General features: G+C 57.3%; 1 protein-coding gene across 1 annotated transcript; it reads left to right on the top strand.

The window, feature by feature from the left end:
* Positions 1–202: 202 nt before the first annotated feature.
* Positions 203–16131, top strand: PYGB (glycogen phosphorylase B). Its single transcript, XM_032185884.1, has 20 exons — positions 203–594; positions 2406–2507; positions 4113–4191; positions 5163–5266; positions 6326–6457; positions 8771–8882; positions 9499–9581; positions 10459–10602; positions 10934–11026; positions 11148–11294; positions 11411–11574; positions 11949–12063; positions 12791–12892; positions 13006–13153; positions 13506–13564; positions 13902–14043; positions 14345–14552; positions 14671–14805; positions 14893–14959; positions 15172–16131. Exons 1-20 carry the CDS (start codon positions 352–354, stop codon positions 15322–15324), a joined length of 2532 nt encoding a protein of 843 aa, XP_032041775.1. The 5' UTR covers positions 203–351; the 3' UTR covers positions 15325–16131.
* The last annotated feature ends 382 nt before the right edge of the window (positions 16132–16513 follow it).

The following is a 16513-nucleotide window of genomic DNA, read 5'->3' as shown; positions in this document are numbered from 1 at the left end:
ACAGCTTCAGGCAAAGTTCCCATCCCCTCAGGCCATCGCTGTGCTCCATGCCATCCCCATCCCTTCTCGCCTCCCCTGTCCCCCGAATCCATCCATGCCCCGTCCCACCATCCATGCCCTGAGTGCATCCCCATCGCCTCACACCGCCCTCAGCCCACCCCGGGGGCGGAGCGGGGGCCTCCCCTCAGCAGGGGCCGGCCCGGCCGGGCTCCGCCTCGCCGCGGCGGGCAGAGGAGGCGCAGGCGCTGCGGCTGCTGCAGAGGCAGGAACGGGAAGAGGAAAAAAAAAAAAGGGGGAAAGAAAAAAAAAAAAAAAAGAAAAAAAGGGACGGATCCCGGCGGAGCTGCCGCGATGGCGGCGCCGCTGAGCGACGGGGAGAAGCGCAAGCAGATCAGCGTGCGGGGCATCGCGGGGCTGGGCGACGTGGCGGAGGTGCGCAAGAGCTTCAACAGGCACCTGCACTTCACCCTGGTGAAGGACCGCAACGTCGCCACCCCCCGCGACTACTTCTTCGCCCTGGCGCACACGGTGCGCGACCACCTGGTGGGGCGCTGGATCCGCACCCAGCAGCACTACTACGAGCGGGACCCCAAGGTGAGCCCCCTGCCCTGCCCCGAGCCCCTGCTGGCCCCAAATCCCTGCTTGCAGCCCTGTGAGTGTGGTCCCACCGTGGGCATGGGCACGGCTCGCTGGCTGGGTGCCTGCTCCGCTGTCTCTGCAGGCTGCGTGTCCTTCAGCCCTCGCCCTTATGAATTAGGGAGCCCCAGCGCTGAACCGAAAATCCCTGGGGGCAGGTGTGTGCCTGGGGAGGCACAGCCCTGCCCTGCCCTGCCCGCTGGTGGCACCGAGCCAGCTCCTTTCTCGGGGTTATGGATATCGCCCCGACACACCGAGCTGCACCCAGCTTACGTGCTCTAGGAGTTACCCCTGTGTGTGGAGCCCTCCCTGTTATCCTTGCTCACCCAAACGTGCTGTGGTTCGTGTTATTGCACCGCCAAGGGGCTGTGTGACTCCCATCGAGGGTAAAGGAGGCTGGAGAGGGGTTGCTCCCCGTCCCTTGCGCTTAGATTTTCGCTAGAAGCACGTCCCTGGGGGAGGCTGGAGTGAGCAGAGTGTTCATGCCGCCATGTGATGTTTTTACTTGTTCTGTTGAGTACCAAGGAGCAGATGAGGAGGGCAAAAGGGTCCCTTTCAAACTCCCAGAGCAGGTAATCCTGCTGCTTAGTGCCCCAAAACTGGCCTGTAAAGATCCCGGCTACTAAGGAAAGGGATTCAAAGGGAAGCGTGGTTTACAGCCAGGCTATTGCTCTGTTAAAACGCCTGTTTACGTATAAAAATATCTGTAGTGATGGAAAAATCTGAGTAAGGGCAAAAGCGTGCGTAGCCCGCTTCCCCGCTGCGCATCCTAGGAGCAGGCTTTCATTAGCATTCACCACACAGGCAGTGGTTCCTCCGAAACTCGGGAGGTCACCGCAGACCCGTCCTTCGTGTGCTGCTGTGCCAGGAGCTCTGCCACCCCTGGGACAGTTTATTCCTTCAGCAGAGTGAAACGTGCATGTCAGTGTGGGGAGGACACAAGGAAGGGTGAACACATGTTGTTTCAGCCCCCAACAGCCTCAGGTGGCTTTGAAACGTGTCTAAAGCTGTCAACACCGGGAGCATCTGATTTGTCACTGTCTTGCTCAGAGATGGCCTAAAATCCAGCACGCCGGGCTGATTCTGCCTTGCAGAGCTCTCCAGCACAGAGACAGTGCCCCAGCCAGGACAGAAAAGCGATGAGAAACACTCTCAGCGCCGAAAACAGGCTGGGAAAGGTTGAGCTTGCACGCCCAAGTGCCCTCTCCCTTCCCTCCCGGGGGTGACCTGGCCGGCTTATCTTCTCCCAGCTCAAAAAGCGCGAGAGGAGAGCTGGAAAATCACTGGCAGGAAGGGGGCTGGCCTGAAGCCGGGCCAAGTATGCGAGGGGCGGGGGGCTGCCTGCTTGCTGCAGCCTCTGGATCGGCTTCAGCGGAGCATGAGAAAACTTTTAAGAGCCCGGCGCAGCCATCACCTCGGCCGAGCTTGGCTGCACGTAAAGATACAATTCAGCATCCTAGATAATTCCTGCCTGCAGTTAATTAGGGAAACACTCTTAACAGGCAACGGGATTTTTCTATAGAAGGCTGTTGGCAGGGAGATGTGCAGCGGGGAGTTGGCTAGCATCCCGTGCAAGGCTCCTTCTGACAAACAAACTGTGGTGCATGTTGTTCAGGAGCGGGCGCCAAGAGCCGCTTTGGGAGGCTGTCCCCTGCTCTGGAAAACAGTTGGGGCTGATCTTAATTTTAAGCGACTTCGGAGCAATCCTTTGGGCGCAGCAAGTGATGAGCCGGGAGTGAAATGTGCTGTGTCTTGCTTTGCCTCCCCAGCGTATTTATTACCTGTCCCTGGAGTTCTACATGGGCCGCACCCTGCAGAACACGATGGTGAACCTGGGCTTGCAGAACGCCTGCGATGAAGCCATTTACCAGGTGAAGTCCTGGGGCACGGGGGTCCACCCTGAAGAACTGGCCAGACTTTTCCATGCGGAGGGCTGGGTACCTGTATTTCTCAAAGCCTCCTCCCGAGGATGTTTTGTTTTGCCAAATGAAGGTTTTATCTCTCTGAGTCCTGCCACCCCCAGAGAAGGCAGTGGTGGCACCTCGGGGTGCCTCAAGAGCTGGGCTACAGATTCCTCAGACCGCTCCTTTCCTGTAGTGGCTGGGCTCTGCATCCAGAAAGCAGCTCCAAGGGTCCCCAGAGACTGGGGGATCCCAAGGGGCAAATGATTTCCCACCAGTAGGAGAGGTGGTGGCTCATCACGGGTCATGTAGCCTGCCGAGGGAGGCTGGGCCAAAAAGGCAAGCGCAAAACCACCAAACCACAGTTCATACTTGCATGCACGTAGATAGAAAGCCCTACAGCAGCGCTGACAGACGACAGTAAATTGCCAGGAAGGGGGCGTGGGGAAATGGCTTGATTTTTATAATGTCACTGGATGGGTTTGAACTGGAAAAAACACAGCCACTGCTGAGTACCACCGAGTTGATCACAGATGCCAGGCTGTGTTTACTTAGGCTCGCTGCCATCTGCAGCAGGACAGTGACCTTTTTGACAGAATAGGAGTCTGGGGGCTTCCTCACCCAAAAGCTTTATTTCCCTACCCCTCAGACTGACCCACGTTACAATTTCTAGCAGAAGTTGGGCTCTGTCACTCACTGTCCTTCCAAACGAGGTGCTAAGCTTGCTGACCAAACGCCCTGGCCATGGCCAGCACGTTCCCTGCCAAGGGATGGGAAGGGCTTTCCAGAGAATTTCTGTCCAAGCCATCACACCTCGGAGCACAGGCTGGTTTTATTCAGGCAGGATCCTCGAGTCCCTTTGCGAAGCCTCATATCCAGAGTGGCTTTGTCACGGAGAGAGCCTGCCTTGGTATTAGTGCCCCCTGTCACGCCACGGAGAGAGCTGAAGCTCTGAGAGAGCAGTCTGGGGAGGAGCTGTAGCATCTCCCTGGCTCTCCAAGCGTCCTTGCTGCTGGCAGGCTTCTCCTTGAACCGGGCACAACCCCTGGAGAGGCTGCCAGCCCTTGGATTAGAGGAGAAAAAAACCCCAAGGGCTGCAGAAGACGAGACAGCCACTTCCACCCGTGGGGCCCGGCCAGGCAGCTTGGCAGCGGGGTGCTCAGGATGTGGGAGGGCGCGGGGCGGAACGGCGGAAACCACGGCCGCAGGCTGCAGAAGTGGCCGTGACCTTCCTCCAGGCACCGGGCCTCCTCCTCCTCCTCCTCCTCCTCCTCCTCCTTGGTGGGAGGGCCTTGGGGCTGGAGGGGCTGCCAGGAGGCGAGTGTTTGGTTGGGTGTCTCTAAGGAAACCCGCTTCGTGGGAAAGCGGTGTCTGGGGAGGGATTGTTCTCCACTTCATCAGGCTGCCCCCGAGGGCCAGAAGCCGGTGAGGTGTTTTTGGGGGTGAGGGAAGGGCTGCGGGGAGAGCCCCGTGTGGTTTGTGTGAGGTGCAGCCGGGTCGGTGTGGGATTTGTGTGTGCTCTCCTCCTCAGAGGACGGGGATGTGGGTGCTGACATGTGGCTGTTTCCCCAACAGCTGGGTCTGGACTTGGAGGAGCTGGAGGAAATCGAAGAGGATGCCGGGCTGGGGAACGGAGGCCTGGGCCGCCTGGCAGGTAACACAGGGAGAGAGGGAGCCCCGTCCTCGCTCCGAGGGCATGGAGTTTGCCTTCCTTGGGAGCACATCACACCTTCATCTCAGCTTCCTGAGGGCTCTCTGCTTTGTGTCACCTGCACCTGGGGCTGCCTGCCACAGCAGGACCTCAACTACGCACAGCCAGCATCCAGGAGATGCCTTGGTGCCTGACAGGAGCGCAGCAAACTGGGCTGTGGCTGTAAGAGGCTGCCTGAAGCCTTTCTTCTCACCTTCCTGTAAAAGCTTCTGTGTTGTTTTTTTTTTCCTGAGGCGCACAAGCAGCCCTCACGTAGGCGAATTGTTGGCTGCTATTTTGATCTGCCTGTCACAAAAGGACTGCTGGAGACAAGAGCTGCCTGACAGAGGAGGTGCCAGGGCTGAGCTTTACCAGAGCTGCCCTGGACTGATGGTCAGAAAGCTTTGCTTTGACAGAGCTCGTAGTAAAGCAGCTGGTGAGTCAGGATCAGAAGCCCTGCTTTACGTGGCAGGCATCGAGCCAGCCATGGGTTTCTCAGGCAGGTTCAGAAGAGCTCTCGCTGCAGCAACGCCACATTTAGGTGCATTTCTGTCACACCTGGCTTGAGCTGCTGCTGCCCCTGATGGCCACTGGTCTCTGCTGTGTCCATGTCTGAAGGTTGCTGCACCTGCAGCTTCATCACACAAGGCTGCAGGCGCTCCTGGTGTCAGCACCATTGCTCCCCAATCTCCCCTGGCACTGACCTGATGCTAAGGGCCTCACTCCTGTGAGGGTCCTGCCCTTCTCAACAACAACTTTGTGGGGTCCTGGTGCAGGCTGTCCCCTCCTGCCCCTTCTGTATGCAGATTCCTGAGCAACAAATGTTCCCAAGCAGCACTGGTCGTGGCAGCCCCTCAGCCCCGTGCACAGCGCACCACCACCGCAGCGAGCCGGGGCGAGGTCGCTGGCAGTGTGATCATGCTCTGCTCTTCCAGCTTGCTTCCTGGACTCCATGGCCACGCTGGGGCTGGCAGCCTACGGTTACGGCATCCGCTACGAGTTCGGGATCTTCAACCAGAAGATTGTCGACGGCTGGCAGGTACGTTGTTGGCACACGTGGGTCGCCCCATCCCCTTATGTTTCATGCTGTGATGGCTGGCTCTGCCCACAGATGTGACCCGGCCACACAAACAGCACGTGGGGCCTTGGGCTGCCCAAAACCTCTGTATTTTAACCTGGGGTGCTGCTGCTCATGTGGGGTCCCTCAGAGACTGGCAGCAGGGCCTTAAATGGGGACTCTCCCCTGCAGCATTAACAATTGTAATAGTTTGTAAGCGAAAGTAGACTAAAAACTGCCCCAAGCGGTGGTTATTCCTCATGTATGTCTGGAAATTATTTCTGTTAGGAGACTTGTATTGCTTCTGTGCATAAAGAACCCTATTTTCCCCTTAAAATAGCTCTCCACAAGTCAGGTAGGTGAGAGGTGCAAGGGTTGGTTTTTCCTCCTTCTTCACAAAGAAGCTGTATTGCTAGGCCCTGTAAATGGTGGAAAAGAGGCGAAAAGCATCCATTGCAGTTGGCTTAAGGCCACTTGAAAAAGAACAGGGGTGGTGATGTGGGCTTGTGGCTCAGACCTAGTCCCCTCCCAGAAAAAAAAACACCTGCTGACACAAAGTGGCTTTGCCTCAGCCCCTCTTGTTCGTGGTGCGCATCAGCGTGGATTGCTCTGCTGAATTCACTTTGCTCCTGTTGGTGCTGTCAGGAGCAGAGAGGAGAAATGCTCTCTGGCAGAGGGCAGAGCAGTCAGCAAGAGCTGGATCGCAGGGGGTGGGTTGTGACCAGGAGCAGCACCTGTGGACTCCTAGGGAACAACAAACTGCACCATCAAAGTGGATGCAGAGCCCTCGAGGCACTGGGTGCAGGAGTCTGTGTGGTTTGTGTGGATGGCTTAAACCAGTACAGCTCTGCAAACGCAATAGAGATGGATTTATACCAACTGGGATTTGGTCATCCAAGTTTCAGAAAGCCCAGCTGTCCTCTAGAGACCTCTGTGTATCCATTTTTAAAGCCACCTTACCAAAGCTTTGCTTTTCAAACTCCTTTGGGGAGCTGAGTTCAGCCTTCCTTTGGTGACACGAGCCACATTTGCCCCTTGCAGGTGGAGGAGGCCGATGACTGGCTACGCTATGGCAATCCCTGGGAGAAAGCCCGCCCCGAGTACATGCTCCCCGTGCACTTCTACGGCCGCGTGGAGCACACTCCTGAGGGCGTGAAGTGGGTCGACACTCAGGTACAGTGGCCTGGGCTTGGGGAGGGTGGCGTGGAGGGGGAGAGGCTGTCCCCGTGCTAGCCGAGGTTGGGCTTTGCTTCTTTCCTGCTCTGGCAAAGTGCTCTCTGCTAATTTGCAATTTCATCTTTATCGGCTCCTCTGGCGGCAGGGAGAAGGGGGATGATGTTCAGCTGCAGCTGCGACTACAGAAGGAGTTGCTGCCTGAATCTGTAGCAATTTCCAGGGTGAAACCTCTCATCCCTTCTTGCAGGGCTTTATGTCAGGGGAGGATTGCAGCCCTGGCTCGTTCTGCGCTGCTCCCGGCCACGGCTTGCTCAAACCCAGTGATCCTGCAGGTGGTTCTGGCACCGCCGCCGTGGGTGGAGATCCATCTCTCAGGGCAGCCAGGCAGCAATCCAGCGGGTGTTCGACTCGTGTGGTCAGAGCAAGTGCCTCTTTCCCAGGCCAACCTGGTGGGTAGACGAGGTTTCACGTCTCCAGTCTGCCTGGAGGCCTCGTTCTGCACCAGCGTGGAGAGCAAACGCTGCTCCAGCTCCTGCATTCCCCTGCCTCGGGTCGAGGCGAGGCCATGTCGCAATTACAGGGGTAATGCTGTGCTCGGGGAGCACATGCCTGCCAGGGGCACGTGCTGCTGCAGCATGAAGGTGTTCCAGCTTTACGGCTGAGGAGGGCAAACTCTGAAAAAGCGTGGATTTATTAAGGGGATTGAAGAAGTTTCAGCCTCTCCACCCCAAGCCCTCAGGAGGAAAGGACTGGGAATTTCTCGGGGATTTATGGACACGGCCTAGCCTTGTTCCCACTTTGGTTAAGGGTCTCTCTGAGGAGCATACAGCCACAAAGCTGTTGAAGGCAGCGAGTTGCAGGTGGGTTGGCAGGGCTCAATACCACACACCTGGGAACGGCACAGGGGCACCCTGCCAGCAGACATCCACCTGGGGACTGAATGCCCTCACCTCTGCGTGCTTTTCCTCTTCCAACCCCGGCGTCAGTCTGGAGTTTTCAGGGATCCCAAGCTGTGCAGCGGACTGCTTCTGACGGGGAAGTGAGTTTTCAGCCAGTGCTGTCGAAGGAACAGAGTGGAAAGGCTTAAAAAAAAAAAAGCCCAAGATGCAGTTTCCAAATATAGCATCGTGCAGTTAATGGGATGCGTGCCCCGGTCCCGTGGCTCGGACAGGGCAGGCTCTCTGCCTGCCTGCTTCCATCTTCGGAGCTGGTAAGACCAGCTTGGAGAGCCCGAGCTCTTGCTGGTTTTCTCCAGAGGGGAGGTGTTGCTGACGCCAGCACAAAGAGTTTGTGTTCTGTTTGGGGCCGACGTGCCGATCCGCCTGGCTTTTCCCTGCCCTGTAAGCTCAGCTCCATCCGTTCTCTGCTGCCCTTCGTGTCTGTGCTTGGGGAAAGCCTGTGGCTGCAGGGTTGTCACAGCACTGCGTGCTGATGTGTTTGGGAGGCTGTGAGCTGCTCCTGACAGAGGTGGCCAGGCCCCGTGCTGCAGGATCAGGGCTTTTCTCCGCAAGCACTGCTCAGCTCTGCTGGCATAAGCCCTCAGGGGCTTTGTTCCAGAGCTTGGTGCCTTGCCTCACTGCTCAGGTGGTTTGGAGGCATGGAGATGTTGGTACAGCAGTGAGCTGGAGCCCACGAGCTTGGAAGCACACCCGTGCCTTGCCTGGACAGTGTAAGCTCAACTAGGAGCCCCAGTGGTGTTCTCCGTAGCACTAAGCCACCTGGGCAGCATCCTGGTGCTTAAGCATAACTTGAAGGCTGCACAAGTTCATGCACGTTCAGTTCAGGTGCTGGAGATCTCAGTGCCTTTACTCAAGTGGCTTCAACATACATTTAATGGAGTTTTTGGATGCACCACTATGGGAATGGTGCTTTGGTGGCCAGGCTTGGTGCTGGGAGGCTGCAGAGGGCTTCTGGGCAGGATTCAGGCTGTGCAGTTTATCCCAGATGGAATCAGCTAGGTGCCCCAGCACTGTGCCAGCACAGACAGAAGAGCAGTGGCCAGCTGAGGATGCTTGCAGGGCTTTGGTGAATAGTTAACAGGTACTCGGTTGGTCTGGGAAGGTCAGCGGGTTGCTTGCAAGCCTGGTGTTTCATGGATGAGCTTGAAACTCCTGTTTGCCAGTGAAGCTCCAAACAACTCTGCCTCTCATATCGGTGCTTTCCTAGTGGGTGCTGAAAGTGCCCGTGACAACAAGCAGGTCTGTGAACCTCAGCAGCTGTGTTTTAGTGCACGTGGGATCTTCACCACAGCCAGGAGCTGTCTGTGTCCTCTGGATTCTTTCTGAAGGAGTTTTTGTTGTCCTTTTGCAGGTTGTCCTCGCCATGCCGTATGACACACCAGTGCCAGGATACAAGAACAACACTGTGAACACCATGAGGCTGTGGTCTGCAAAAGCACCCAATGACTTCAACCTCCAGGAGTGTAAGTGCTGGCCCTCCACTGCCTATCTTCTGGCCAGTGGGCTCTGGGGCTGGGGCATAGTTATTCCTCTGTGTGTTGCACCTGGCACAGCACTCTGCATCTGCCCTGCTTTATCCATGCCTCCTGGCTACCTCAAAAACACAGTGCTGAATGCACATTCATGGATCACACCACCTCCAGAACCCTTGTGCACCCACCCATCCTCGTTTCACCCCCCTCATGCTTGGCTCGCTCTCAGATCCTGCCCTGTGCATTCCCCAGGTGATAAACCATGTGCCAGTGTGTTCTGCAAGCACCCAGGTGCCATGGAGAGCCAGTTCTGTGCAGCAGCATCCTTGAGTGCTGAAGGAAAATGGCAGCATTTTCCCTCCTTACTGCTGGTTTTGTTTGAGTCCTTGTGTGACCCCTAGTGCATTTTTCAGGCTCTAACTGTAGTGCTGAGGGACACGTACTGGGCAACTAACAGTTGCTAGGCTGTACAGAAGGGGAAATGGTTTGGACAAGACTGATTGAATTCATTCTTCAATACTTGGAAGGATCAAGGACACAGAACTGGGGTTCTCAGTTCTTGATCTGCAGCTGTGGCAGTGCTGTGTGTATTTCTCTCTCACTGCAGTCAATGTGGGTGACTACATCGAGGCAGTGCTGGACAGAAACCTGGCAGAAAACATATCCAGAGTCCTGTACCCGAATGACAACGTGAGTGACTCTTGCTTCTCTTTCCAGCTGCTTGGGTTCATCCTTCCTGTAGTTTTATCGCCTTGTTTGCAGGCAGTGGAAGGTCACGGCCACCTGATGGTTGTTGTTCTGGTTTGAGGGTTTTTAACACAATGTGTTGGCTCTGCAATTCTCAATGAACAGACGCAGCTCTGCTGGCCCCAGAGTGTCCCTGCTGACTGCTGGCAGCTGGGGCCTGGCCTATATCACACAGTTGCTTTCTGCCTTCATGCTCAAGGCAGTCGCCAACTTACGTGGTTTACTGTTTGCAAAAGTAAGTCCTTATTTTAGAGGCATCTATGAGGGGGCACTCGTTTCCAGCCCCAGTTCAAGGGATCTCTCACACAGGAATTATCCCAGGTCATGCAGTCGTTGTGCACCCAGTCATGGACTAGTGTCTGTGCTGGAAAAGCTCATCTCCTGGGCTTTACCCCACCCACTCATTTCTCTTGGTGCTTTAAAACAGAGCAGCGTGATGCGTGGTGTGCACGGGAGGCAGCTGGTGTGTCTATAAATGACACCGGCTCCTGGCTATTGCAGGGAGTCCAAAATCCTTGCTCCAAAAACCCTGCAGAGGGCCTTGTGGCGAGGGAGGGAGCTGTGCTTGGTCTGTGGGAGCAGCAGCGATGTGTCAGGTTCTGTTGCCCTCTGGAGGCAGCTGAGAACAGCAGGCTGTAGCACGGCTGGAGCTGTAGCATGGCTGGCTGCCTGAGAGGCAGGATGAGTAACGTCTAGGTTTGGCCTGACAAAGTGCAGAGCATGTACGAGCTGTTGGGAAGCCCATCAGATTGGACAGCAGCATCTCCAGGGGCTGGGCTGCCAACTTCAGCACTGACCTCTGCGTGTCCCCCTCATGCAGTTCTTCGAAGGCAAGGAGCTGCGGCTGAAGCAGGAGTACTTCGTGGTGGCCGCAACCCTCCAAGACATCATCCGCCGCTTTAAGTCCTCCAAATTCGGCTGTCGAGACCCTGTGAGGACAAGCTTTGAAACATTCCCAGACAAGGTGAGTTTGTGGGCAGAGAGGGCCCAGGGGTGTTTCGGCCAGGCCTGCCCGTGGTGTGGGAGAGCAGGATGCTTTGCTGTATACAAAGCCCCTGGCAGTTTGGGTTGGAACACAGAAGTGATCTCAGAGCTCGTTTTCCAGGGAAATAAATGCATTTTGGAGCAAATCTGTTGAAGGTTGTGGAGCTCCATTCCTGGGCGCTCTGTTTCTGGGATGTGTGGTGCTGTGAGCCATAAGAAGAGACTCGAGTCTTCCCCCAACCCTGACCCCTTGGGGACACAGTCAGAGCCCTGTCACTGCCACCTCTGAGCCCGGCGAGTCTGTGTTGCAGGTGGCCATTCAGCTAAATGACACCCACCCTGCCCTGTCCATCCCAGAGCTCATGCGGATCCTGGTGGACGTGGAGAAGGTGGACTGGGACAAGGTGAGCAGAGCTGGGAGGCGCATATCTCGCAGGGGCAAGAGTTGCTGTCCTGCCCTTAAATAAGGCTTTCTTCCCCATCCTGGCCCGGGCATGTGTGTGTTAACCCACTGTCTGTGTGCAGGCCTGGGAGATCACGAAACGGACCTGTGCATACACCAACCACACCGTGCTGCCCGAAGCCCTGGAGCGCTGGCCGGTCTCCATGTTTGAAAAGCTGCTGCCCCGTCACCTGGAGATCATCTACGCCCTCAACCAAATGCACCTGGATGTAAGGGACTCAGCTGGTTGTGGGCTCTGGGTCTCGCCCCAGCTGTCTTTTAGGATGGGGGTGTTGCCAGGCCCTACAGCTGGGTAGCTGATGCCCCTCTTCCTGCCCGCCCGCAGCGCGTGGCAGCTCTCTACCCAGGGGACGTTGACCGTCTCCGGAGGATGTCGGTGATCGAAGAAGGAGACTGCAAGCGCATCAACATGGCACACCTCTGTGTGATCGGCTCTCACGCCGTCAACGGCGTGGCCCGCATCCACTCCGACATTGTGAAGCACTCAGTGTGAGTTGGGGGGCACCCACGGCGTGCACCAACCTCCCCTCTCCTCTCTGCTCACTCAGCTTCGCCTGCGAACCTGGGGGGCTGGCTGGGGCAAACAGGCATCAAGGCCTGCTTCGGTTGTCCTGCTGGGTTGGAGGGCTGGAGAAACTACTTTATTTGAGAGTGTATGGGGGTCTAACTCACCTCCCTTCAGAGCTGGTGAAATCCTAGGCATTATAGCTGAGGAAGGGGTTTGAGAGGCAGTGCAGAGTTCACGGTAGTGCAACGAGATCAGCAGAGGTTGCCCTGAGTCAGGAGCACGTTTGGGGGGCTCAGCTGAAGCTCTGGGTGGTGGCAGAGTGGCTCAGTGTGCCCCCTACTCCCTGATGTGCCAGGTTCAAGGATTTCTACGAGCTGGAGCCGGAGAAATTCCAGAACAAGACAAACGGGATCACACCACGGCGCTGGCTTCTGCTGTGCAACCCGGGACTGGCCGATGTCATCGCCGAGGTGAGCGAGGGGCTGAGCTGTGATCCCCGCTGTTTGCTTCTGGGCACTTCACAAATCCTGAACAGAGCCTGAGGGAAAGGTCTGGCAGGTGTGAGCAAGGACAGCCCACTAGGAGCATGCCTGTTGCATGTGTAGGTGTGAGGTCGGCTGAGCTTTAAAGTCTCTGGGGAAGAGCTGGCCAAGGAATTGCAGAAATTTGGGTCTGGCTCCTTTCCCTCTCAGTGGCTGCAGACAAGCTGTCAGGCAGCACCGCGGTGTGTAGAAATGGGGTGTCTGCAAAAGCATTCAAGCTTCATGGCCACGAAGGAGCTCCCTCAGAGCCCCCAATTTTGTCTCCTTTATTTAGCAGGCCCTTGAGGTTTGTTTGTTTTTGCTTCGCACTGGGGTATGTAATGGCTGAAAAGCTTTGTGCAGTTACTTCTCATGTCCTGCCCATCAGTTTCTCCAGCTGCCAGGAGGCCCTGGTACACGTGCACACACCCTTCCTCTGAAGCTCTTTTGAGAGGAAGGGACAGGTTTTCATTTTTGTTTTTCATTCCCTGTGCCTTCGAGCTGCCTGATACAGAAAAGTCAATTTGCCATGAGGAACTGTGCCCCTTCTCCTGGCCAGAGTGTCTCTTCTTCCTCTTCCCAGCAGGGCTGTGGCATCTCTGTGGGGGAAATGCACTTGTGGATGGGGGGAGATGTCCCACAGGTGAAACATTCCGCTTTTGATTCCTTCCCTTAGAAAATCGGGGAAGGCTTTGTCACAGACCTGAGCCAGCTGAAGAAGCTCCTGGATTTCATTGATAACGAGATGTTTATCAGGGATGTGGCAAAAGTCAAGCAGGTAAGGAGCGCTGGAGGCGGGGGGGGAAGAAGGGTGAAGGCAGCGGGGAACATCCCAGCAGCCAGCCCTCGCTGCTGGCACAAGGCCTGCTGCTCATCAGATTTTCTCGCCAGGAGAACAAGCTGAAGTTCTCAGCCTACCTGGAGGAGCAGTACAAGGTCAAGATCAACCCTTCATCCATGTTTGATGTTCAGGTCAAGCGAATCCACGAGTACAAGCGGCAGCTGCTGAACTGCCTGCATGCCATCACCCTCTATAACCGTAAGTGCTGCCTGGCAGGGGCTGGTAGTCCCGGGGTGCCCCTTGCCAGCCCCTTGCTGCCAGCATCCCCGTGTAAATGCACACCGACTGGTGGCCAAGGACTCCTGAGCCTGGCAATGTCAGGAGTGTGTCCTGCTCCCAAGTGTCTGCTTCATCCCCCTGCCCCTTCCCAAGGGGAGGCAGGTAGTTGCAGCTCTGATTCGTGGCTGTCTGGAGAAGCTTTCCAAGTACTTTGCAGCCCAGTTTTGCCCACCACAGCTTTGGCAGATGTCTGGTTGGGCTTTGGGGTTGTGCAGGTGTGCTAGGCTCGCGGCCTATCTTTGCTTCAGTAGTTTATGCCTTGCTCTTCCAGGCATCAGGAGCGACCCGTCCAAATCCTTTGTGCCTAGGACGATTATGATCGGAGGAAAGGTAAAGTGCTTCCCAGCCTCGGTGCATGGGTGGTATTGGGATGTGGGGAAGGTGCTGGTCCCTTCTGGGGGCTTTGCTGGGTTTGCTGCGGGTTAGCCAGTGGGGGTCTGTGCCGGTGGGCTCTTCAGGAAGCGCTGTCATGGACTAGTTGGGCTGATAGGGCCCCATCGCTCCCTTCCCAGGGCTCAGGGCTTCTCCCAGTAGGGTTTTGTCTGATCCACGTGAAGAGTGGATCTATGTGAGGCCCAGCTTCTCCTCACAGTGAGGACGTGAACTGGCACCTCTGTGCTCTGCCTTCCTTAAGAGCCCTCACCCTCTCTGGGCTGCTCTTTTTCAGGCAGCCCCTGGCTACCACATGGCCAAGATGATCATCAAACTCATCACGTCCATCGGCGAGGTCATCAACAACGATCCCTACGTGGGGGACAAGCTCAAGGTCATCTTCCTGGAGAACTACCGCGTGTCCCTGGCGGAGAAGGGTACGTCTGTGTCTCAGCTGAGCCCAGAAGCTGGTTTGACAGAAGACTGTCGCAGCAGGTCACCTGGGCACCCTTAGGAAGGGACTGTGGGCTGTGGGGCTTTACATGGGGCAGGGAGCCAGCCTGGGGCAGGAGCAGCAGCAGCTGCAGGGGCTCCTGGCAGAGCTGGGCCTTTGTTTGTGCCTGGCTCTGGCCTCTGGGCTGAGCTGGAAGGGGCAGCAGGCCACGAGCAGCTCCCAGAGTTGTTCTGCTATCCTGCAGCCAGCCGAGGGCTAACTCCCACCTCTCTTGCACCCGGCAGTGATCCCAGCAGCGGATCTCTCCCAGCAGATCTCCACAGCTGGCACGGAGGCCTCGGGCACCGGCAACATGAAGTTCATGCTGAACGGGGCCCTCACCATCGGCACCATGGACGGAGCCAACGTGGAGATGGCCGAGGAGGCAGGCGAAGAAAACCTCTTCATCTTCGGCATGCGGGTGGAGGACGTCGAGGCCCTGGATCGCAAAGGGTCGGTGCTGGGGGGCGTGCTGCCCTCCCTGCCCTAAACACATCCCAGTTCTTGGGGTGCTGGGCCCCAGGGGATGGCCCCAGCCCCTACAGCCCTTCTGTGCCTCCTCCTCATGCAGGTACAATGCGCTGGAGTACTATGAGCGCCTACCGGAGCTGCGGCAGGCCATCGACCAGATCAGCAGTGGGTTTTTCTCCCCGCGGGACCCCGGGTGCTTCAGGGACGTTGTCAACATGCTCATGCACCACGACAGGTGAGGCCTGGGGACGATGACCGCGCTGCCCCGCCTGGGACCCTGCAGCAGGCAATCCCCAGCCTTACTCTGCCCTCTGGCTTTCAGGTTTAAGGTGTTTGCTGACTACGAAGCCTACATTAAATGCCAAGGCCAAGTGGACCAGCTGTTCATGGTAAGAGCTGCCCACAGCCCCAGCGGGAGAAGTGGGGGCCACTGGGCTGAGCGTACCCCTGGGGAGCCCTTCTCACACCCCACAGCGTTTGTGGGGCACGGGGCAGGGTGAGGTGGGTTTTGAGGCTTCAGCAGCCCCACAGCACCGTATTTAAAGCCATGCATATAGCTGGTGCCCTACGTGACCGCTGCCCTCGCCTCCCCTCTTCCCAGGACCCCCGGGAGTGGACGAAGAAAGTCATCAGGAACATCGCCTGCTCGGGCAAGTTCTCCAGCGACAGGACCATCACCGAGTACGCCCAGGAGATCTGGGGGGTGGAGCCCTCCTCCACAAAAATCCCCCCACCCAACATCCCCCGGGACTGACGCAAGCACAGAGGGGAGGAAAAGGAGGGGAGGGTGCCCGGCCCCGCAGCCCTCACCCGCATTTCACCGCCGGCTCTGCAGGAGCGAGGCCTTTCCCTCGGGGGTAGAACGGTGCTCTGAGGAGGAGCCCTGCCCGAGGACCGGGAGCTGGGGGAGAGGCGAAAGGACCCCGTGTTTGCCCCCACGTCCCCAGCCTGCACGTGCTTGTAGTGAGACAGCCACGGATCAGTCTTCCGCAACCGCTCCACGCTTAACAAGGGATCTCCAGCTCACTCCTGCCCTCCCCCTGCATGCGGCCTGGCCTCCCTGCCCCACAGCGGGGTGTAGACAACCCCGAGTGTCTTGTGTCTCCTCCAGGGGCTGTGCCAGCCCAGCAGCAAGGGGAAGGAGAGGCTGCTGCCTGCCCTCCCAGCCTCCCCCTAACCCCAGGAGGCCTGGAGAAGGGACTGGGCATTAGATGGGCTGCCTCCAGTGCAGGTGCCGCTTCTGTACACTGTGATCCACCAGGAGGGATCAGCAGCCAGGATCACAGAGCTTGCTGTAGCCTCCTCCCTACCCATTAATTAAAAACCCAGTAGCTGAACCACTCCAGGGATATTTTTTTTATCATTATAATTATTTTTGAGCATCTGTATCTGTGTGGAACAGGTTCTGCTTGCCACAGCCAGCTGGGTCTATGCCAGCTCCTGTGTCCCGCACTGCTCCACGTGTCCCTCGTGGGGCTGGGGTCAGTTTAACACCCGTAGTGCCCTGTAGTGCACCACTACTCCTGTGTGACACCCACTCATTAAAGCAACCTGAACACGCCTTGGTTTGACTCTGGTGTGACTGCCTGCTGCTTGGGGCTCCAGCTGTGACACCACAGTTCCAGACAGGGTCCCCTGCAGCCAGCACCATGCCAGGTGCTGGCACTGTCACGGGGATGGCACGCCCCTGCAGGATGGGCTCTTTGGCCAGCACCCGGGGGGGCAGGAGGGAGATGGGGCCAGAGGCTGCACCAGGCCAGCACCAGTTCCCTGCACAGTGGCTACGTGCACTGGGAGGGGGGTTACAGGCTTGGATTTAGCCTGGAAATGGCACAGGGGGGGCTCTGCTTGAAACCCCACAGGCAGCTGTTTTCCCCAAAGCCTCAGCCAGGCTCCAGGAGATCTGCTCCCCTGACCTGGCAGCAGTACCACCACGAAGAGTT

The sequence above is a fragment of the Aythya fuligula genome, chromosome 3 (assembly GCF_009819795.1).
Source record: "Aythya fuligula isolate bAytFul2 chromosome 3, bAytFul2.pri, whole genome shotgun sequence".
Classification (NCBI taxonomy): Eukaryota; Metazoa; Chordata; class Aves; order Anseriformes; family Anatidae; genus Aythya; species Aythya fuligula.
This window is presented reverse-complemented; position numbering and strand designations above follow the sequence as displayed.